This window comes from Musa acuminata, chromosome BXJ2-1 (assembly GCF_036884655.1).
Source record: "Musa acuminata AAA Group cultivar baxijiao chromosome BXJ2-1, Cavendish_Baxijiao_AAA, whole genome shotgun sequence".
NCBI lineage: Eukaryota > Viridiplantae > Streptophyta > Magnoliopsida > Zingiberales > Musaceae > Musa > Musa acuminata.
This window is the reverse complement of record NC_088338.1, coordinates 5,500,838-5,524,057: the sequence shown is the minus strand read 5'-3', so window position 1 is coordinate 5,524,057 and position 23,220 is coordinate 5,500,838. Positions and strand designations below refer to the sequence as shown.

The 23,220-nt window shown below is 36.6% G+C and overlaps 3 protein-coding genes across 9 annotated transcripts; all 3 read right to left on the bottom strand.

Moving 5' to 3' along the window:
* Positions 1-1,086: 1,086 nt before the first annotated feature.
* LOC135597933 (F-box/LRR-repeat protein At3g48880-like) lies at positions 1,087-2,202 on the bottom strand. The gene is made up of 2 exons (XM_065091440.1): positions 2,033-2,202; positions 1,087-1,930 (listed from the first exon to the last, which is right to left on the bottom strand). The coding sequence occupies exons 1-2, from the start codon at positions 2,200-2,202 to the stop codon at positions 1,087-1,089; spliced, it is 1,014 nt and encodes a 337-aa protein (XP_064947512.1).
* Positions 2,203-4,816: 2,614 nt separating this feature from the next.
* On the bottom strand, positions 4,817-12,525 carry LOC135598590 (F-box/LRR-repeat protein At3g48880-like). 6 transcript variants are annotated; one of them, XM_065092643.1, is made up of 10 exons: positions 11,710-12,520; positions 11,534-11,627; positions 11,337-11,445; positions 11,179-11,260; positions 8,902-8,963; positions 8,284-8,428; positions 7,843-8,017; positions 6,259-6,594; positions 5,997-6,171; positions 4,817-5,910 (listed from the first exon to the last, which is right to left on the bottom strand). In XM_065092643.1, exon 10 carries the CDS (start codon positions 5,901-5,903, stop codon positions 4,995-4,997), a length of 909 nt encoding a protein of 302 aa, XP_064948715.1. In that variant the 5' UTR covers positions 5,904-5,910; positions 5,997-6,171; positions 6,259-6,594; positions 7,843-8,017; positions 8,284-8,428; positions 8,902-8,963; positions 11,179-11,260; positions 11,337-11,445; positions 11,534-11,627; positions 11,710-12,520; the 3' UTR covers positions 4,817-4,994. The 6 variants fall into 6 exon arrangements, with proteins under 6 accessions (XP_064948715.1, XP_064948710.1, XP_064948714.1 ...); XM_065092638.1 differs by having other exon boundaries at positions 4,817-6,171; positions 11,710-11,803; positions 12,027-12,520; XM_065092642.1 differs by having other exon boundaries at positions 4,817-6,171; positions 6,259-6,565; positions 11,710-12,525.
* Positions 12,526-13,767: 1,242 nt separating this feature from the next.
* On the bottom strand, positions 13,768-20,343 carry LOC135598589 (cysteine protease ATG4B-like). Of its 2 annotated transcripts, XM_065092636.1 has the most exons (9): positions 20,037-20,343; positions 18,907-19,372; positions 18,673-18,758; positions 18,525-18,575; positions 18,002-18,387; positions 16,509-16,647; positions 14,480-14,535; positions 14,290-14,360; positions 13,768-14,194 (listed from the first exon to the last, which is right to left on the bottom strand). In XM_065092636.1, exons 2-9 carry the CDS (start codon positions 19,367-19,369, stop codon positions 13,968-13,970), a joined length of 1,479 nt encoding a protein of 492 aa, XP_064948708.1. In that variant the 5' UTR covers positions 19,370-19,372; positions 20,037-20,343; the 3' UTR covers positions 13,768-13,967. The 2 variants fall into 2 exon arrangements, 1 of the variants encoding a protein (XP_064948708.1); XR_010481599.1 differs by lacking the exons at positions 13,768-14,194; positions 14,290-14,360 and having other exon boundaries at positions 16,509-16,628.
* Between the last annotated feature and the right edge of the window lie 2,877 nt (positions 20,344-23,220).

Here is a 23,220-nt window from a genome sequence, read left to right as displayed (position 1 = left end):
AAGAGTCAGAGAAAAGTTTGAAAAGTGCATATCAAAATCTTAAAAGAGGAAGGATAAAAAAATTTATGATGTGAAGATTAAATGATCATAAGAAGAATGAATTATTATGGAAATAATAATTCACTGAATCAGAAGAAGTTCTGATTGGTATGACTTATCGTTAGTTCGAAATTGAGCTTAAAGTGTTAGACACATATAGTAAATATTACGACGAGTAAATATTAAGATATGATATATTCGTTGGAATCTTTATCTTATTAAATATCTAATAAAATTTTGAATTATTAGATCGGATGAGATCCGATAAGAATCATAAAAAAAAAAGAAACTAATATCTTTTTAAACCCTCAACATTTCATTATATTTGTCTAAGATATAAAAAAATATTTAAATTATTTGATACATCTTAGAATATCCCATTTGTATATGATATCCGCAACGAAAAAATACATATAAAGTATCTAAAACATCTTAAAACATCCTATCTTACATGAACAATTGTAAAAACAATAAACACATCTCGATGACATTAACATAAGATCCCAAAAAAGTTTGACCAAGTGGCCGTGCTAGTGCCAATCTAATATGTTCAAATTTGATCATCAAATTGACAAAATATAAAGGTCATTGGAATATTCAAAACATAGACAAGGGACATATTTTTCCTAAGATGCAAAACATCTATATTTTATATCCTGTATCTCACTTCGGTTGGAAGGTGAAAACTTCGGTTGAAAGGCGAAAGATGTCCATGTAAAGTCTCATTAACAGTGACAATAATAAATTATTAATAGTGACAATAATAAAATATAAATAATAATAATAATAATAATAATAATGACAATAATAAATTATGAATCGAGAGATCGGACTAAGACTGAAATTAAACAGTTTTCATAGTTTTTTATAAGATCAATAGCAGCAACAATCCAGTACAAATACAATACTTGCAATAAATAGATTACCCACGTAGAAATCCCTCTACACATTTTAGCTTTAAAAAGGGGTATAGAATTACTATTATTTTGACACCAGCAAAACAAATTGATCGCTACTTCTTCTTCTTCTTCTTCTTATATATACAACTCATGGTAGGTACTGGCAAATGAAATCTCTTCTTCTTCTTCTTCTTCGTGCATCAGAAGTATTATCATCATCATCATAATCATAATAGTAATAATCTTTATCATCATAATCATAATAGTAATAATCTTTATCATCATAATCAAAATAATAATCATCATCGTCGTCATGGTCATCTTGTTGTATATCATCATCATCATCATCATCATCATCTTCTTCTTCTTCTTCTTCTTCTTCTTCTTCTTCTTCAACATCATCAGCGTCATCATCATCATCATGAGCCTCTTTGCCCAAGTCTAGAGAGACCACCTCATCGTGCCACCAGAATCCATTCTCGTGCCTCAGGCGACCATCCATCATCCTCCGGCAGCCACCACACGATACATAGTTCTCACAGTACCAGAAGCTACTCAACATGGAAGAAGCCTTTTCGAGCACAAATTTGCCTGCCATCTCCTCAAACCCTTTCGCTAGTGGCATGACTTCCGATCCCACCTCGAGTTGCACCAGCGCATGCGACAGATTAAGCACTTCAAGATGGTCCATGCTTCCCAGAATCATCTCGATTGCTCCCATGGACGTCCTGCAACACCGCAAGCTCAAGACCTTCAAGCCGGGTAGATACAATGCAACTGTCATGCCAAATCTCCTGGGAAAGCAGCCTATGACCTTCAACTCAGAGAAGCTCTTGCAGGACACACTCATCGTCTTCATCATACGTAGCGAACAAGCGTTCCCAGGCATGGTCAACGACTCCAAATCTCTGCAGTTCTTCATGGCATTGCACATTCCATTCTTATTGATGACTTCCCAACGTGGCACGACCAGCCTTTTAAGACGAGGACATCTGCACAAACCAACAAATCATGTAAATGAAGGAATATATATGTATATAGATGACCATCAGATTATGGATCGAGACAGAGAAGAGGGGACCAATATTTTTTACCCTCGAGCAATGAGGTTGAAGTGTTCATCCTTGACGTGCAGGTGGGGATGAAGTATAATGCACCGGATGTTTACATGACCATAAATCTCCATACTCCTCAGTGCTTGTGACAACCTAAGATTTGTGTCTACCCAGACAAGGTTGGACCGTAGAGACCGGAGATCGACCATTCTCCAGACTGATGAATCCCGACAAGCCTTTCGCCATGAGTGACAGACTCGGCCTACCGCACCCCGATCGATTGGATTTAGTTCTTTAACTATCTCTAAAAGGATATCCATGGACAAAACCCCCCATGCTTTTGGTTCAGAGGCAATGATGTATGTCATTGTCCTGGTTTCAGCTGCATTGAAAAGCATATTAGACAACAATTTGGTAAGTCAATGATATATATATATATATATATATATATATATATATATATATATATATATATATATATATATATATATATATATATATATATATATATATATATATATAAGCTTATTTTCTATGTTAAATTCATCTCTATCACACACATTAATCGTTAAGTCAAAACATGAAATATTCTCAAGACAGAAAATAGTCGTATCAAAGTAGAAGAACTATATAAACCTAAGAGATATCTAATATATGAGGAATGCTTTTGATGATTTATCGACAGCGAGAAACTAGTATCTGATTAAAAATTATAAAAAAATTAAATAATCAAATTAAGAAATCAAAATAAACATGAAAAAAAATTAAGAAATCAAAATCAAATTATAAAAGTCATATAAATTTTACCGGATCTACGGGCATGATCAAAAGGAACCTTCGGATAGATCATCAAAAAAGAACCCTGGAAGTATGTCAGTTTGCCTATCCTCTCTTATTTATATGGAAGAATAGAGACGGTAAAAAAAGGATGAAGTTACTTGTCTTTCTCTCCATGTCCAATTCTCTCTCTTAATATGATTGTAAATAGTAACAACAAATCATATATGTCATAAAGGAGATTTACCAAATCTTCCCATACCTTGTATGAGTCCATATTTTTTTAATTTATTTTCTCTAGAACATTAAATTCATCATTAACTTGGATCCATAAATAACCTTCATGTTTTGATGCGATTAAAAAGAAATCCTACTATGGAAAGACTTTTAAATGATAAAAAAAATAAATAAAAAAATCTAGTACCTCATGTATATATAATTTTCGATAAGAGGTGTAAACATAAAAACCATCCTTATATTATTATTATGTGAAAGATTTTAATGTCAAAACCTGAAATCAAATAACAATAGATTAATTTTACGACATGTACTTTTCGATGTCATTCTGAAAGTTTTTATTTGATCTACAGCCACACTATCATCGGATCCAAAAATTATAATAATACTGATCTACAAAGAGAACTAGACTAATCTTCTATGAGTGAATGACTAGAGACAGAGAAATAATTTAAATTTATATATCCGCATATTTATATAATTATAAGACGTCTTATCTATTTATATGCGAGAACAGAAGATCTAGAATAAATAATTAAGAGAGTCTATCGATCATCTTTTAAGGAATACTATCGTAATTGAACTTTGTTTAATTAGATAGAGTTACCATAGCGATCTAATTTGTTTAATTAGATAGAGGACAGAAACCAAAACTTCTATGGCAAGAGAAGGGCCTGTTCGAAGATGTGCTTGATGTGGAGTCAGATAATTTGCTCGCAAGAGAAGCTCCATCTTCGTGCCTACCGGAACTTAATCACTCTCCATGGGCAGTGGTGATCATCTGTTTGATTCTTGACACGGTTCCATCTGGTTCTTGGCCGGAGTGGAGTGCATGAAGTGCTTGTTGAGCTCCTCCAAAGATAGTCGAATGCCTCGAAGCCTTTGATCATCATCCGAGGTTCTGCAGCCTGTGCTGCGTGAATGCTGGACCTAACAACAAGGATAATTTCTGTGCCCGGAAAACACTAGTGCTTTGTGGGCACCCTGTTTGTTCCCCCTACCTACATTTTTTGGTCGGCAAACAAATTTGGTTGCGTTACAAGCACCGATTAATAGGCAGCTCGCTTCCAATTCTTGTAAGGCACCAATTAATTCTTTTCCTCTTGTAATGCTAAAATCATGCCTCATCTTCTCTCTCTGCCGGTAGCCGATTCACACTGTACGTCGCCTTGTCTTTGATACCGCAGTCGACTTACTGTCGTACCAACGTTGCGAGACTATGAGAAAGACGATGCATCTAGTGAACTTAGATCCAACGGTTAAACATTTCAACTATATATCATTTATATCTTCGTCATCGTCGACATCATTGCATTGGTTTCTTGATGATGATGATGATGCCGACGTTCTTGATATCCTAGAGCCGGTGCAAGTGACAGGTTCTTGTGTTGGTGGCGATTGGAGTGTTGGGATGAGACGAGTAGCCCGTCAAGTACTGTATCGGCGAGGTAGGTCGTCGGTCCGAGGACAAGGCCAAAACCCGACAGCAGCGTCAACGGAGCTGGTTTCTCGGGTGGGGGAGCTCATGTCTACCTCGTCGGGCTTGGGACGAGACCAGGAACCTATCGGTAATGGTGGAGCTCATTTCTTGCACTGGGGAGCCCATGCCCATAGCAGCTAAGACTGGTGGAACATCACCGAGGAGAACCAGAAAGAGAGAAGAGCGGAGGGCAAAGAGAAGGGGAGAGTGAGGGACGAAAGCCATAAGGTATATAATAAAGATAATAATAATAATAATAATAATAATAATAAATTAATTAGCAATAGTCATGCACAAATACAATACTTGCAATAAATAGAATAGGCACGTAGAAATCCTTAAGTATTTTACACCGAGTGACTTAAAACGTTAGTTTTAAAAGGGGAATGAAATTATTATTATTTTGACACTAGGGAAATAAATTGATCACTGCTGCTTCTTCTTCTCGCATCACAAGAGCTGTTGGCGGAAGGAAATAAAGTCTAATTGCTCTTTGGCAGAAGGAAATCATCTCCTCGCATCATCATCATCATCGTTGTAATCATCATCATCATCATCATCGTTGACATCATCATCAACGTTGTAATCATCATCATCATCATCATCATCATCATCATTGACATCATCATTATCGTTGTAATCATCATCATCATCATCGTTGTCATCATCATTATCATCGTTGTCATCATCATCATCATTGACATCATCATCATCGTTGTCATCATCATCATCATCATCATCATTGACATCATCATCATCATCGTTGTAATCATCATCATCATCATCGTTGTTATCATCATTATCATCGTTGTCATCATCATCATCATTGACATCATCATCATCGTTGTCATCGTCGTCGTCATCATCGTCGTCGTCGTCGTCGTCGTCTTCATTTGTGTCATCCACAACATCATCATCATCATCCTCCTCCTCGTCGTCTTCATTTGTGTCATCCACAACATTATCATCATCATCATAGTCATCATCATCGTCGTCTTCTTCGTCATCACTAACATAATCATAATCATTATCATCATCATCATCATCAGCATGATCATCATCATCGAGGTCTTCATCATCACCACGATAATAATCATAAACACCATCGTCAACATTATGGTGAGTGTCTTTGCGCAAGTCTAAAGAGACCACCTCATCGTGTTGCCAAAATCCATTGTCATGCCCCAAGCCACCATCCATCATCGTCTTGCATTCACTACATGATACATAGTCCTGACAGTACAAGAAGCTCCTCAATGTGGAAGCCGTTTCGAGCACAAATTTGCATGTCATCTCCTTAAACCCTTTTGCTATTGGCATGACTTCTGATCCCACCTCGAGTTGCACCAGGGCATGCGATAGATTAAGCACCTCAAGATGGTTCATGCCTCCCAATATCATCTCGATAGCTACCATGGATGTCCTGCAACACCGCAAGCTCAATACCTTCAACCCAGGTAGATATAATGTAGCTCTTATGCCGAATCTCTTGGGAAAGCAGCCTATGACCTTTAACTCGGAGAAGCTCTTACAGGACATACTCATCATCTTCATTATATGTAGTGAAGTGTTCCCGGGCACGATCATCGATTCCAAATCTCTGAAGTTCTTTATGGCATTGCACATTGCATTTTTATTCATGACTTCCCAACGTAGCACGACAAGTCTTTTAAGATGAGGACATCTGTACAAACCAACAAATTATGTAAATGAATATATATAGATATCCATCAGATTACCAATCAAGACACAGAAGAAACCAATATTTTACCCTTGAGCAATGAGGTTCAAGTGTTCATCCTTGATAAGCAATTGGGGATGAAATATAATGCACCTGATGTTTACACGACCATAAGTCACCATAGTCCTCAGTGCTTGTGACAACCTAATCCTTGTGTTTACCCATATAGAGTTGGATCGTAGAGACCCGAGATCGACTATTCTCCAAAGTGATGAATCTAAATAAGTCATTCGCCATAAGTGACAGACTCGGGCTACCGCACCATGATCGATTGGATTTAGTTCTTTAAAAATCTGTAGAAGGAGATTGATGGGCAAATCCTCCCATTTCATTTTTCCTGGTTTAAGGTGCAATCAAAAAGTGATGCTGTGAAAGATGAAATAGGAAAAGCATATTAGACAACAGTTAGGTGTGTTGATCAAAAGAATATCAATGCTTGTAGTAGAGTAAAGATATGGTTCACATAAATATTTTAGCTCATTTTCCATGTTAAATTATTGATCATTGTTAATCCATCTAAAAACCTAGTCAAAATATTCTTTTAATTCATCTCCTTTCATATTACAGACATTATATGAAATATTCTAAAGACACAAATAGTCATATCACAGTAGAAGAACCATTTAAACCTAAGAGATATCTAATATGTGAGAAATACTTCCAATTGCAGTAAGAAACTAATATATGGTTAAAAAAAAAAATCATTAGATTAAGAAATCAGAATAAACATGCAAAAAAATATTCTAAAATAAATTTAATTTTACCGGATCCACAGAGACCACCAAACGATAACCCTGGAGGCATGTCAGTTTGTCTCTCTCTCTCATTTATAAGGGAGAATAGAGGAGCTAGAGGAGATAAAAGTCAAACTAGTCTTCCTCTCCATGTCTGATTCACTATCTTACTATGATTGCAAATATTAAAGATAAATCACATATGCTATAAATGAGATTTACCAAATCTTCACATACCTTTTATGAGTCCATATTCTCCACATTTATTTTCTTTGGAACATTAAATTTATCATTGATTTGATACTACTTTGAATCCATAAATAACTTCCATGTTATGAAGGGGATGAAAAGAAATCCTACTATGGAAAGGCTTTTACGTGAAAAAAAAGTAGTTTGATTGTTCTATAGATTCCTCATGTATTTCTAATTTTTTATAAGGGGAGGATAAAATACTTGAAGTGCTCTTAACTCTTGGATTTCTCTTTTATTGATCTAGTGAGAATAAGAAAAAAGAAAATTCTCTGTTAGAAAAAAATAAACTAAAATTCTTAATGATTTATATGAGAAGACATAATTTGTTTCACATGATATGTGATGAAGAACTAGACTTTTACAGAAAGCGACAAACTATATAAATATTGTATCAGCTTTTATTCTGCAACTTTTATGAATTTCGTATCTTCTTTATGCAAAAATGGTGATTTTAATGGGCCTGGGATGTATTAATTGTTGAAACACATATTAAAAGGCCAAAATGAGAAGACTTAATTGCCCAATCTGGACAACATCCAAGTACAGAAAAAGCTTATCTAAGTTCTGATGATTAAATAAACAGTCTGATAAAGTGCTTCACAAAACGAGAGTATTGTAACTGTCTAACCTGGTCAATATCTGACCTCAGTTCCTTCATGTCTCCCTTGAATTATTATACACATTCTCAACTAAAGACGCAAAATTATTCATCTTCAACAGGATCAAAATCTTTGATCTTCACATCAGCATCATCTTCACCAAACTGGATGCAGTTGTCGATGCATGATAGCACATACTGTATGCTGCATTAAGAGAACAATGTAAGGTCGTAAGTGATACTCTTCAAATGTTGAAGGTATATGCATGACTTATCTATCCACTTTGGCCATGGGCAAGAGTAGCTGCCCATGGGATACAAATATAATTGGTAACCTTGGAAAGCATAGATGCAAGAAATAAAAAGATCATTTTCCTTGATTAGTAAAGTTTAAATATATGATCATTTTCCAAATGATACGGATGGTTATTAAGCAGCAAAAGAACCCGCAAGACAGTCATAAAGAAGAACCTCAAATATCAATTATGGATGGATAAAACCGCAACATGTCTCAACGAGATTAGCCATGCCCCCTTGGTAGTCATAATCAAGTAGGTCAGTGCATGAAGTCGATGACGAGGGCCAATGATAGAACAACGACAGATGCAATATCTTCCTGCAATTACAAGAATCTACTTTGGTGATTTTTTGTTTGATCCAAGATCACACAAACAGACACACAGACACACAAAAAACATACAAAACAAAAGAAAATCCATCTCTTCTTTTTTTCTTTCATCATGGTGTCTTTATTTTTGTAAATTAAAATCTAAGGACCATGAGACCAAATATCAACCATGAAGAACCAGTTGCATTTGCATGTTTGAAAGGTAGTCTGGTCTATACATATATTTACACCAAACGAAGGATACAGAAGTACAGAAAAGAATCTCCTTATAGAATAATTCCTGAGTTTTCTATTTAATTCAATTTGCATGTATGTCTGCTTGTCTGTCTATATTTGTGATGAAGCAAAATATAGTTATATACTTACTGATTTGGAACCAATGAAAATTGAATAAAACATCAATCATAAGAAACTATTTAAATAGCCTCAAGGCACAAGGTCTTTCCTAGGATGTGGGTTACCTGCTCTCCTTCTCAAGTCGAGTGGTATAAACTAGAAAGTTGACCATGCTAAAATCATCAACCTAAACATAGAACAAAGATTACAACAATCAATTGCATGATTAATAGCATAACTAGTGTAAACTGAAGTAACAATTTCAGTACCAAAGTAGACATTATAAGTTTGTTTCTACCATGAGAGCTAGCAACTAGTTATTATAATAAAAAAAATAGATATAATACAGGTCATAGGTTTTTCAAACACTCTTCATGGCTCAGAATTCAGTCTATAGCCAAGGACTGATGTATCAAGTCACTGCAAAGTCTTCTATCAAACAAGCTGCATCATTTTCTCTTAATGTGGTTATTAGCAAGAAGCAATACATCTCAGAAAGATAAGCTGATCATTATCAGCTCAACATGAATGTTTGATCCTCATATATATATGTATACATGTATATATGTATATATGTATACATGTATATATGTATACATGTATACATGTATACATGTATACATATATACATATATATATATGTATACATATATATATGTATATATACATACATGTATACATATATACATATATATGTATACATGTATACATGTATACATATATATGTATATGTATATATGTATACATGTATACATATATATGTATACATGTATACATATATATGTATACATGTATACATATATATGTATACATATGTATACATATATATGTATACATATATATATATATATACACAAGGGATTTACCATCAAATACACACAAACACAATATCAACTTAACCAATCCTAGAGTGAGCCACCCAGCTGGATGTAGATTGTCTTAATTTGTCATGTGAACATCCAAACATGATGGATTGTCTTGCCATAGGTTTGAACATGTTTGCAGCTTTTGACAATCTTTCACCAACTTAAGAAATCAATAGAGTTACTATAAACTGGGCCTTGTTCTTTTTTTTTTTCTCGCAATAGAAAATAGAAGTAAATGTCATAAGAAAATTTAACTGAAAGCAGCCCCATCACATATGGAGGAGTTATATGCAAAATAACTATATATGCTCAAAATAACTGAAAGCATTATTAAGCTTTGCAAACTGCAGTGCCATATTGTCACGGACAAACTTCTAAACAAGGTGTTTGATGTAATGCTTATGTATGTCCGTGTCTTTTGGCATGTTCATGTCTTGTACAGCATGCAAAGGGGCGGCCGAAGGCTTATTAGTCCCATTTTAGTTGGGTTGGTGGCCTCTTTAGGCTTGTAAATAAAGGTTGTGTCATGTAGACACGTGCGAGAGATTTTCGGTCTGTAATGGACCATTTTACCCTTTGTTGTGCCACTGTTCAGAGCTTGTAAAGTCTGTTTGTAATTTGCATTGTCTATGAAGTGTTTTTCAGAGATGTTTGCTTGTGGATCCCGATTGAGACGTTCTCTCTAGCCCGTTCTTTCTTTTGTTGGTCCTAAGGGACAATGAGAGACTTCGGGGAGGCTGACCTTTGCGGACGGACACGCAAGGGTGCCGCACGACTTAGGCAAAACCAGCTAAGTCCGTGACAATATGCTGATTCAACTCTGACAGCAGAATCCTTGCCTCTGGATTTAAGTAACTAGAATCAAATGATCAAGGATTTAAGTCACTCGACTCATATAGCAAGAGGACTCTAAACAGTAACGAGCACCAAAGGAAATTCAGAAAGTGCAACAATTTGGAAATATAGCTGATAGATGACAAATCAAGGACAAGTTCTTCAGTTGGAATATGGGGAAGCTATGGACTTGCTATTGTAAAGGAGTCCATAATATGAAAGTTAGAGGTTTTTTTTGTCAACTGCTGCATACTTTCTCGTCACTCATTAAGCACATGATTCAGATGTCTCACCAGCCAGTCACTATTTTCCGTAGTTGAGATCATGACCCCCAAAATGTGCTTCGATCCTCAATAGACTTCAACAAGCAGAAAGCTTGATGAAATACAATGAAAGATGAATTACATATACTGCCGCAGAGAAGTCTAAACCAGGTTACCAGGATTTGTTTTTCCAAACGAAATGTCTGGACAATGTCCTGATAATCTTTGATCCTTTTAATGTTTGCAGATAGTCATGCTTACCAGACATTATTCCATCTTCCACTAAAATATTCAACATAGTTCTCTACTATTCCAAATTTCCAACGAACTATTATCATTCAATTATAGTCGTTCAGGTTATGAATTCCAATTTTGAGATGCTTTGAATAAAATAAGGGCACACATCACTAGAAGAAAAGAAAATGAAGTAAAACCATACTTCTTGCAATAAATGAGCCCCCCATTTTGTCCCAAGCCAAGTTTCTCCATGAGGTCATCCAGACATATGAGCTCTCTAATATCTGCAATAAGACAACAATGCATCACAAACAATCAGTTAAGCTAAAGAACATAAAGAAGCAATAGAGGAACACACACCCACAGCGGCAGGATAGTCGAAATGTTCAGCCGCTGGATTTAGGTTCACTATATGCACAGTCCTTCTCGTAGTCTCGCAATGTTGGTACAAGCTAGAGCAGTAAGTCGACTGCCGAATAAAAGAAAAGGCAAAGGAATCAACGATCGACGGAGAAGACGTGCATGATTTGAGCACAGAAAATAAAAGAATTCATTACCTTGCGGATTCCGGCAGGTCCGATCACCGGATGTGCATAACCCATCGTTGATGTTTACAATCAACGACTTCTTGTGCTCTGGATGTTGCCTTTGCTGCGGCGGCGAATAGTACCAAATCAGTGGAATAGGAAAAAAATGAGGCTCAGGAAAACGGGGAAGCCCATGCTTGCATTACCGGCAAATGCTTGCGAGGGTTGACGAACGATGATGGGTTTCCAGGTAAGTTCTCGTTGTCGTGATGAATAGATGGATCGCAGGCCAAACCGCTTCTACCAACATCAGAAACCTATCTTTAATGTATCAGAAGGAAGAAGAACCCAAAACAACAAAAAGCGAAAGATCGGAGAGGAAGGAAGAGAAAGCCACAAATCGTTCGGAAATTCAAGCTGAGCATCCAACTTTCAAAAAAATCTCAGAGCATTCCAACTTAACATTTAAAAATTCTCGCCCTTATTATGTGAAAAATAATTTTGCCCTTAGCCCCCACCAAACCTGCCTCCGTCTTGCACCGCCCTTGCGCCGCCTCCACCACCACCTCCCCTCCCCTCCCCTCTGTCCTGTCTGACCAATCGTTGTCTTCGTAGACCTGCCCCTGCCCGCCTCGCCCTCGCACGAGGAAGAAGGGGGCGCGGAGGCGATGGCAGCCCTCGCCGTCCCCGCCCGCAACACTTGCACGAAGATCGTCGTCACCTCCGCCAACCCCATTAGCCCCTCTCGGACCCGTCGTCGCCTCCGCGCCCCTCCTTCCTCACGCAAGGGCCTCCAGCGCGAGGCGCGCAGGGGAGGGTCCGGCGGGGTCCTCTCCTTCCTCACGTGAGGGCTGCGGACGATGACGCTAGCCGCCTGTGCAGCAAGCGAGGACGACGAGGGTGATGCAGCGGAGGCGACGGCAGGTCAAACGGGGCAGAGGGGAGGGGTGGCGGTGGCGGTGGCGGTGGCGGGTCCGAGGGGGGCCGAGGGTTAATTTATTATTTACTAAAACAAAGGGGACGTTCTATCAAAATTTGAAGGCTTTTTTCGAGAATTCTCCTAAAATATTATGCTTTCTTTTCTATATAGTCCTTTAAATCTTTAATTTTAAATATGACTCCTTCAATCCTTATTCTTCATACCAAAAGGCCGTCGGTTTAAATGTGATAAGTATTCTACTCATATTCCACTGTATATTTATATTATGATATTATAATAATATATTTTTATTTAACTATATTTATAATATTTTCTAAATAAGCTTCAAAATGTGATTAGTAAACAAAAAGAAAAGTGATAAAATAAAAAATACCAAGATTCAGGGTTAATATTTTTTTATAAAAAAAATATTATTACATTAAATGCATATTATTTCATTCATTCTTTTATCAAAAATATTATTTCTATTTTATATTTGATATTTAGTGGATATAAATTAGTTTTTAAGAATAATAGTTGTTCATTTATATTGAGGTGATAAGAATCACTAGAGGAACATTGTATAATGACTTATTTATGCTAAATATTATAACATATCATAAATATAAGTATATCCAAGAGGAAACAAGATGAGATGAATATTATGTATATGTAGCATTGTAGGTAAAGTCACATCAACGAAGGAATAATTTAAAAGTTGTTGAAGGATAGATACCTAGATCCATTTGACTATGAGCCATATGCAACTTGCGAGTCTTGCCTCTATGAAAAATTGAACTCTCCATTTAGTGAAATTAGATAAAGAGTCATTAAGTTGCTGTAACTTATACATAATGATGTATATGATCCCATGTCTACTTAGGCCATAGAAGGTTATTCTTACTTCATTACATTAATTGATAATTTCTTTATGTATGGACATATGCACTTGATGAAGTACAAGTCCAAGGCTTTCAAAAAATTTAGAGAATATAAGAATGAGATAAAAAATTAGACTAGAAAGAGTATCAAGACTCTTCGATCATATAAGATTCGAGACCTTAAATTTAAGAAGATGAGGGCTTTGTCGCTCTCTTATTGGGTTCGGATGCAAACAGGACCCTCCACCACCTAAGGGTGAAGAATTGTCGCTCCAGTTTTGCTCCAGGCAGGGTTTAAGCAAAGGAGAACTCCCAATTGGTAGAACTATTGGCCCCCACAAGGTACTCAAACACCGTGAAAGATGGGTTAGGGATCCTCGTCACTCAAATTACAAACCCGGATCCCTTCCAACACACCCGACAAGCAACAGCCGAACACAAACACTAATAACAGACGGCAAGAATGCAACAAGGAACAGAAAATAACTCTTTTACTTGTACAATACCAATCCAAATATATTACAAAGAATGTATGAAGGATATGAAATCCAGCATAGTGCAGATCAGATTCTTCGACCAAATAATTCTCGCACTAAGTTGATGAGTGCAGGGAGATGACATGAGCTATCATTGACCAAACATAGCTTCAGACACGCATAGCGCTTTATAAGATTTGCCATTCATCTTCACCGGGTTGGGCATCATTATCACCAAAGTTCTCCACATCAAAGGTGTTATCCATCATGCAGTTGCGAGAATTGCCTTCATTATCTCCATCACAATAAGGAACTGTTTTTGAAGGTTGAGGAAACTGGGTCACGGTAAAAAGTGGTGCTCCATTGGACTTGTCCCCAAGCTGAGAAGCACGGGAGCAGAAATCTTCGAAATCATCTGCAACGGTTAAACAAAATCAAGCGGGCGAAAGCTTATGGATGCATAGAATTCTTATTTGAAAAGAAAAAATAATCTATCAAAAATCAGCTGACCTTTATCTCGGCAATGGAATCCGATGGCCAAAGAAGGATCTATCAGGTCAAATGGCACATGTCGGACAGTTCTGGAACCGTTAATCACCAGATGGCAAGGGAGAAGAAATGGTTAGAGAAGACAGCCACTTGTGATGGAAAAAACACTATAGATACTAATGTGGTCAAAGTGTAGGTTGACACAGCATACCTGCAGTGATACGAAATATAATCGGCTTCTGAGCTATCACTCTTGAGATCGACAGCCTGTTTCATACATTGTCAATAACTCAGTGGCTCCAAAAGGCTTGTATGAGAAGAATTTGCCATTGTAGATAAGAGAACAGAAAACAATGAAAGTGCATATGTCATTATCTGAAAGCCAGGTAGACCATCGTGAAAGAAGGAATTAATATTTGGCCTTTTTTGGGCTGCTAGGTTTATGTTTGCAGACTTGCAGCAGTTTTGGACTGAGCTTGTTTCAACCAAAACAGGCAGCAAGAAGGTGGAAGGGGGAAAGGACTGATATAAATGTGTTATATGTGAACTAATTGTGCATATTTTATTCATACAGAAAAAGTAGAATATTTATTGTTCCTAACATGATAACAACGAACCCTGTCATTCTCTGAAAGCCAAGACCATGGCAAAAGGAGGAATTGATATGTATGTATGTATGCATGCATGTATATCGGGTTTGCATCCCTTTTCTTTCTTGACAATGCCTACTATTCCATATGACCTTATTGCATACTCTCTTTCGGGCTTTGAATGAAGCTTGATGACCTAAAGGAAACTGGTTCATACGAGTGAACCTAACCAAATTGAATCTTCTCTTGCTGAGGTTTTGTTTCCCACTGGCACATTCCACTTGGCAGATTGCACAGATAGAATGGACAGAGAGTGGTCCAAAAGGCCCATGGGAAGGAATTTGACTGATGCTTCAGGAAATCACTGCATCCACTTGAGATTACCCATAATACGATAAAGCTTGCAGTTATGGACTGAGTTTTATGTTTCAACCAAAAGAAGCAGCAAAAAGGTGGAAAGGGGAAAGAGGTCACAAAAATGTATATAAATGAACCAGTTGTGAATATTTTCTTCATACAGAAAAGAAATAGGTGATCTAATTGTTCGTAATATAATATGTCAATTTTTTGCATACTCGATGAGTATAACAAAATTAGACATAAGAACCACAGTTGGAATTGGCATAAGGCACAGTAGTTGAGCATTACAAAGCTTTGAAAATCTACCTACATCTTAGGTTAATACCACCAGCAGAACAAATTATAAATTCCCATAAGTAATTCAACTTCAGATAATAGAAAAAACAAAATTCTATAACCTCTTTCCCTTGTGCCTAGGTCTACATCAAGAGCTTCCAAGTTTTTTGTTCCTTTTTTCATAAGGAGTTAAATTTGCACATATTTTAGAGATCATATTCAAGGTGACATTGAAAAGAACATAGAACACATAGGACATCTAAGATGTGGGATGATATAGAATGATAAGAACAAAAAAATTGGAAAGATATTATCCTCCCTAAAGTCAATAGTTATTCGGGATGAGTTTCCTTATTATACAATTGATTTTCTTTCGACTTTAAAATTGTACATTGGTTCTTTCATATGCTGTGCTCATTCCAAGAATATAAACTAAGAGTTGATCCATAGCAAGTATTGCCATTCTGATCAGCATGTTATGGTCCGATTGTCTTGTAACACCCATATAATGTGGTCGGGAACATTTTGTGGTATGTTGGCATGTTCCTTGCTGACCAATGCAAAAGGTGTATATATGATTTCTAGACCAATTACAATATAAAAACAGGGGAATGTCGACTGGCATGACATGGTAACGTTCCATTTCAAAAAATTATTGGCATGCCCCCTATTCAACAACGTAGCAATCCTTGATACAAAGTAACTTTACAAGACATCGGAGCAAGGTGTATATTTTGATGTTCACTATCATGTACATTTAATATAAAATGTTATTTACTATAACTAGAAAGGTGTACACAATGATGCAAGTTTCAAAAAATTTTAACAAGATAAACTCAATCTTCTAAACAAAATAAAGTGGTCAACTAGTTATACCAGTGGCACAGATCAATACATCAAATATAATAACAATAAAATACAGCAATCATTTGGAAGTGACCAATTACATAGAAGCACAAACAAATGACAATTTCTAAACAAATACAGTTCTTGTTCTATATTTGACAAGCATACCTGTTGGACTTCATGAGGATCCAGATACAGTGCCTTGTCTTCTTGTACCCCAACAATGTAAGTTGAGGCACCAGGTTTTCCACCTAAAATGCCCAGACTTTGTGGGAATGAAAATGTCTCCTGTAGCAATGGGATGTATCTAAAATGATGTGGCACCATAAGTACCAGATAAGGGAATACCAAAGAAAAGAAACAAAGCTGGAAAATGTCATGCAAATGACAAATTTTTACGAATTTCATCATATATAAAACCAATACATTATAGAAGATTGAAAAAGTTAAAACACTCATTTGCTAGTGATTTACCAAATATAGACCTCAAGTACAACCTTGTGAAATAAGGTTTCAGGAAATATAACTAAAGTTTGAAAAAATCAAGTAATTCACAAATTTTAGAAGTCCAATCACATATCAGAGGACCACTGCTTATAAAGCAAAAACATTAAGGCACCTATTTCTTAGTGATCATAATAAGTAAACATTAAAAACAAAAAGTAGTATTAAAAAAGTTTCTCTAGCTTACAATATTTCAGTCTATGAACATTTAGTTTCTTATTCTTATTTAAACTGCCAACAACAGTTCTTCACTGTATGAGTGCGTGTGCAATTAAAATATAGTAAAAGCTTACTCTCATATGAAGGTTATTCTAATCAACTGATGAGGTATCACTGAACTAAACCTGCTATCTACTACTACAATACATAACTACTATACTGAAAATTTTTGTTTTATAGTTAAGCTAAAAAAGATATCAAGCACATCTGAATTGATTAAACACCAAAGGAGCCAACAGGCAAAAAAATGTGTAGCTTGCAGAAAAAAAAAAGATTTGATCTATTCTTGCAACTATGCAACAATCTAATACCCACATTATTTCCACCACTTTATTTCCTGGAGTCCGTAGTAACAAAATTTTGCTACAATTTTCATAGGAGAGAGATAGAGACAGAGAGAGGAGGATAAAGAGATGCGGAAGACATTTCATCCTCTTGATGTCATCTTAGTATGCCAGGGCCAATATCCAATGATGGACAATGCTTAGGCATCAGAACTTCTTGCTCAAGCCACCAACATTACTCGACCCCTTAGGATTTCCTGAAGTAAGCATGCTGACACAACATAACATGGGTACTACCTTGAGTATGCATCTCTATATGAAAACAAATGGAAAAACCTCATGCTTCAACATACTATCGTAACTAATTAGTTCCCAAGCCCATTTGATATAGAAACGTGATAGCTCCTTTTTGCATAAATTAACAAAGTTACCTCTTCTGGGTTTTAAGTCAGTAAAAGACCTATCATGTTTAGTAGTCTTTGTTAGTTGCTGACATCTTAGAAAGATACGCAAGCTATAAGAACTACAAGGTACTAATAGCATGTTATGAAAGAATGAACCTTTTACTTCAAACTTAAAGTTCACCATAATAATGTTAAAGGAAATGGGAAGTCATGACTTCATTAAGATGTCTTTAGAAGGACAATCATTTACCTGGGATTGATTCTTTCTAAACCAAGAACCAATGGAACTAACAAGAGAATAGGTGCCCAGGCATGTAGAGCCATATTAAAAGATGAACAGAGTCTTGCAACTACATCAGTGCAGACAACAGGAGCTCCACCTTGTTCCCCATCTTCATCACCAGAAACAATATACACAACCATGGGCAAGCTTTCTTTGCCTTTATCAAGGTTAGCTTGCTCCCTATTGGCACGTGTGATGGTTTCCCATGTCCGGCACATGGCATAAGGACCCAACCATGATCCAGCGGCCAAGCCATAATGCCTTCCAGCTCGGAGCAGATTGTGCACAGAAAAAGCACATGCCTCCGAGTCACCAAAAAGTTGTAATATCTCGATATATTTGGGATCATATGGCTGCATAACCAACAGGGGACCATCATAAGCAATCCTACATTGCAAGTTAAAAAAGCTTCCATCACTCTCTCTATACAAACTTAAGCATTTTCCATGGAAGAATTTTTTTGTCGGCCGACAGTAATCATTCATGTCACCTTCTGAGAGGGCTTCCTCCAAGATCTCCCCAGATGATGAGAAAGCAATGCCTGTTTGAAATTTTAACAAACAAGAAAATTTCATTTGATTAATCCTTCAAGCACAATTTTAGGTCTAGATCGATATTTTGACAGGTTACACAGATACCTGGGCGACAAGCATCTGACTGCTTCTTATCATGCAGCCCCAGTTGACATCACTTGTAAATTTTGTGTCACCAATGGGTTCAAAACCTGTGGAAAATCCACTACTCAGGGCCTAGCTTCTATGTTTCATTATCTGCTAACTTTTGTATAAACAAATAAGAGAACTCTATACTGAAAGCAAGGGTAATGTTAGACAGCTGGTGATACAAAAGACAGAAACCTTCTGCGAACAAACCTTTCCTGTATGTGATCCAAATTCTCGATAAGAAGTCCTCTAAAAATTCAGCATAGCTATTACCAGGATCTTCACCACCAGACGACTCCTCTGCTGATGCATTATAACACTTCCCAAGAAGCCAAATTTCACTGGTTGAGCTCAGTGCTTCCATTCTAGTAGTTCCCAGTATACGCTCCTGAAGCCTCCTAATTGGGCCACTAATCATGACATTTGAAACTGCTGTACTCAAGCCATAGCTTGTGGGTTTGGTCGCTTTACAGTCATCAGAAGAAGACTCCATGCGTGTTTCAAACATAGCCAAAGTGGATGAAAGAAAACTTGCCAAAATAGAAGCCTTTGAAGACTTTGTGTCAGCAGACTTTTCTTCTGATACAACGGCTATGGGGTCTTTGTCTCTTGAATCATCTGAGTTTCCTGCAGGGTTTTCTGAATCTAAGGCTCTCTCAGGCAAGTCCCTCATTACCTAGACAAGCAAGTAAATATCATAAACAAATTGCTTAAAAGGAATTATCTTATTGAAACATTGAAACTCCAAGTGAAAAAGCTGAAAGGAAGCTCAAAGACCCATCATTTTCTGATGGCATTGACCAAAGTTGTATATAGAGTTGCCCTCAATTTATAAAAATAATAAAATAATAATAGCATCGTACATATGTACACTTGTATACCACGAACTATATTAAAAGTACCTGTCTTACAAATTCACAAACATGCACTTCCTTCTAGTTAATCCAAATTTTCCTGGTTTAAATATCCCGAATCATGCAAACAAAAAAAGAAGTTTCCTGTGCACAACGGACTGCACCAAGACAAAATTTCCTCGAAATAACCACCACAAAATCATAACCTGTATTCATGGTTATCTAAATCGTAGTGCTTGAAATAAATTCGTCGTTTTCTGTTGTCTTGAGGTTTCATTTTATGACGAAATCGGGTTACACGACACCAGTCACAGCAAAATTGAACATGTCGATTCTAATAGAGCAAAAACTAAAAAAAAATTTCCTAATGACAGATGACACATAGAAATTGCCAAACTTGGAACCGTGCCAAAGAAGAAAAATTCGATCTTGTTCGCCTCCAACAAATACAAATCCGAACTTTCTCGAAGAATTAGGAGCAGATACCAGAAGAATAGTTGGAATTGGTCGGGCGGCGAGGTCAGAAGCCTTCTGAAAGAGATCTTCTTCCTCACCAGGTCGACCCAAATCCGCAGGTGATCTCAGTCCCCGATTCGATTGACAGATACAACGCCAAAGAATCCCCAAATCGACAAGATTGCTGCTTTCTCCTCGGCGCGCGATCTACCTCCGATCACAGAAAGCAAGGATTGAGCGATTTCGCGGTTCCTTTCGAAGAACGGGTTTCGTGCGGGAGGAAGAAGAGAGCAGTATCGTTGAAGGCGCATCCAAATTGCGATGGTAAGGAAAGGAAGTCCAGACCCGCAAGTATGCCATCGTAACGGGGAATAATAGACGATTTATCTCCGTATCGTCTCGGAAACCGATACGAAACGTTATAAATGCTCGTAACGTATGCGACGGAGACGCGGACGAGCATAAACCGGAATGTTTATGATTGTGATGGATCGTTATCAGCCGTTGAAATCGTTTTGATGATTGTTGTGGAAAGGACGGTCACCATTGGAATAAAAGAAGAGTTGTTGGGTGAACCAAATGATTGGCACGGCAATAGACGTAATGCGAGTTGTCATCGAGAAGCATTCCATTTATAATTCTTAGTCAAAATCAATAGCAAAAGTATGCCATTTTTTAGACATTCATTTACGCGTGACATATTATTTTTGTAATTTAAGATCCCACCGAATCTTATTTGATTGACAAATATAAATGGAATAAATTGTTAAAACCCTTAAAGGACACGTAATCTATTTATAGATTTTTTGTTTGTAAACAAAATGAATACTAAAAACTTGTTTATAAACAAATTTTTGTTTGTAAACGAAAAAAAGTCTAAAAACCATAGTTTGGATATATATATATATATATATATATATATATATATATATATATATATATATATATATATATATATATATAGATTTTTTTTTGTTAATAAGTATGTGAGAGAATATCTTTAGTTCGCATGAGTGTTTCATAGATATAGAAAGAGAGTGAGAAAAGATTAAAGAATTTTGGGGATCTGAGGTTTTCATTTATAGAAATTTTGGAAAAGATTAAGAGAATATCTTGGGGTTTGGAAAGAGATTAAGATTTTGTTCTTAATGTTTTGGAAAAGATTAAGAATCTTTCTTTCGTAGATATAGAAAGAGCGTAAGAGAATATCTTGGGATTTAGTTTGGAAAAGATTAAAGATAAAAGAATATTTTGGGATTTGAGTTTTTCATTTATAGAAATATTTGTTTGTAACGAAATAAACCCCAAAATTATAGTTTGGTTATCTATATAAAACTTATGTATGGTTTGTCTCTGATGAGTAAGTACACGACAGAATAACTTTCAGTTTTTCGTGTAGAGAGAGTATGAGAAAAGATTAAAAAAAAATTGGGATTTGTGTACTAATAAAAGGGGATGTGTGATTAGGTTAAAATTAATTTAAGTGTATTTGCGATTTGATCTCCTATAATAAATGATTTAATTTTTTTCATGAATTTATATCCGAAGTGTCGATCTATGCAAATATTATGTTAATATTTTTTTATTTATGTTATATCATTGATTCTTTGGTTTTCTCTTTTGACTAAGATTTATATTCCAAAAAAAATTATATCACATCAAATGTTAAGAATTTAATCACAATTTTTTTATTATCCATAGTCGATGTCTTTTATCAGTTAAGGTATTAAACATTTCTAACACCTTTGTCTCTCATAATTATGAGTTTAAGTTTGTTGTCTCGTTAGAGCATGCAATACAAAGACTTCAAAATATTTCTTGATAATAAAAAAAAAGATATTTTAAAATAAAAAACTTTTAATATTAAGTTTTTGATAGATTAGGAGTATTGTTGACTGGTAAGTCAGCACGATTGGTTTACTGTCAAAGGTTATGTTCTCCTATGTGCCAATATGGGAGTGTCTTTGGAGTGTCTGAGAGGCGATTCATGTGGGGTCGATTTGTCTTTGGAGTGGTGAGATCGAGTAGAGGAATCAGGATTTGCTCAATTGTGATGTCCTCTTTTTTGGTCAGATGGGTTGTCCTCTGGTCAAAGGGTTATCTCGTGGTTACAAGGTTGCGTTCTGATAGTGGAGTCGTCTCCTTACCGTCGATGGTTTTGCATAATAGATCTGCGTCGTAGGTTTCACGGCTTGACCCATTCAACACTTAAATCAGCAAAAAATGGAGGGGGAGGAAGACAACAGTATTAACTATGTAAATGAGAGAGTAGAGAGGCTATTGCTTACTTAGCCCCCCCCTCGCGGTTCGTTTATAATAAGGTGATTATTCTGATCCTATATTATGCAAGGCTGTCTACTCACTTTAAGGTGTCGCTTCGTGTAATTTTCAAGCGACATAGATTCTACTTTGTGTCGCTTCATGATATAATCGTTTCTGAGTCGAGCTGTGTCGTTTCGTACTGTTTTGAGACATGTGCATGACTTTGGTTGAAGTAGTGCCACGTGTGATCTAAAGTGAGTGCTAGTTTAATGGTACCAGAATATCCTCTATCAAACGTATTTTTTAAATAAGTTTAAGATGTATCTTCTCGATAATAAAAAAAATATAAGATATATTTTAAATCTAGAAAACTTTTAATATTGAGTTTTTATTCGATGATAGTCTCATAATTGATTTTTACTTGGAGATTTTTTTTATCGCATCAATGAAAATACCTTTCATGGGTTTAAGTTTGTTGTCTCCCTCAAACGTAAAAAAAAACTTCGATATATCTTCTCGATAAAAAAAACTGTTTTTTAAACTAAAAAAACTTTTAATATTGAGTTTTTAATTCAAATACCTCCGTAATTGATTTTTAGCCACCACTTTTGTTTCCCCCTTCGTCTTCTAACGGAACTGCCACCACCGCGTCCTCCACCAGGCGTCCCCTTTGCCTTCCAGTGCCACTCCACCCAACCCCTTCTCACTGGCGGCAAGTGGCCCTTCCTCCTCACCGCCGCTGCTCTCCAGGTCGCCTGCTCATGGGGCCCCCGCCCTTCCAACCACAACTGCAGCCTCGGCGTCGCCCGCCCCGCCCTCCGCCGCTTCCCTTTCCTCATCGCCTGCCGTGCGCTACCCTGCACCGCTCCATGATCCTCGTGGACGGAGATTTTCAATCCCTCTTCCTCGCGATCAAAGAAGGAGGCGACACTGTCGCCAGCGAGGAGCGCTT

What these genes read in the sequence shown, in the direction of transcription:
- LOC135597933 (XM_065091440.1), bottom strand. Translation starts at nt 2,202, where the DNA reads ATGGTCGATCTCCGGTCTCTACGGTCCAACCTTGTCTGGGTAGACACA. An exon ending in TTCAACCTCATTGCTCGAGG is followed by an intron (nt 1,931 to 2,032) that starts GTAAAAAATATT and finishes TGGTTTGTGCAG; the next exon opens with ATGTCCTCGTCTTAAAAGGC.
- LOC135598590 (XM_065092642.1), bottom strand. Translation starts at nt 6,560, where the DNA reads ATGAAATGGGAGGATTTGCCCATCAATCTCCTTCTACAGATTTTTAAA. An exon ending in TTGAACCTCATTGCTCAAGG is followed by an intron (nt 6,172 to 6,258) that starts GTAAAATATTGG and finishes TGGTTTGTACAG; the next exon opens with ATGTCCTCATCTTAAAAGAC.
- LOC135598589 (XM_065092636.1), bottom strand. Translation starts at nt 19,369, where the DNA reads ATGAGGGACTTGCCTGAGAGAGCCTTAGATTCAGAAAACCCTGCAGGA. An exon ending in GTCAGATGCTTGTCGCCCAG is followed by an intron (nt 18,576 to 18,672) that starts GTATCTGTGTAA and finishes AATTTCAAACAG; the next exon opens with GCATTGCTTTCTCATCATCT. An exon ending in GGAGGAAGCCCTCTCAGAAG is followed by an intron (nt 18,388 to 18,524) that starts GTGACATGAATG and finishes TTGGTTATGCAG; the next exon opens with CCATATGATCCCAAATATAT.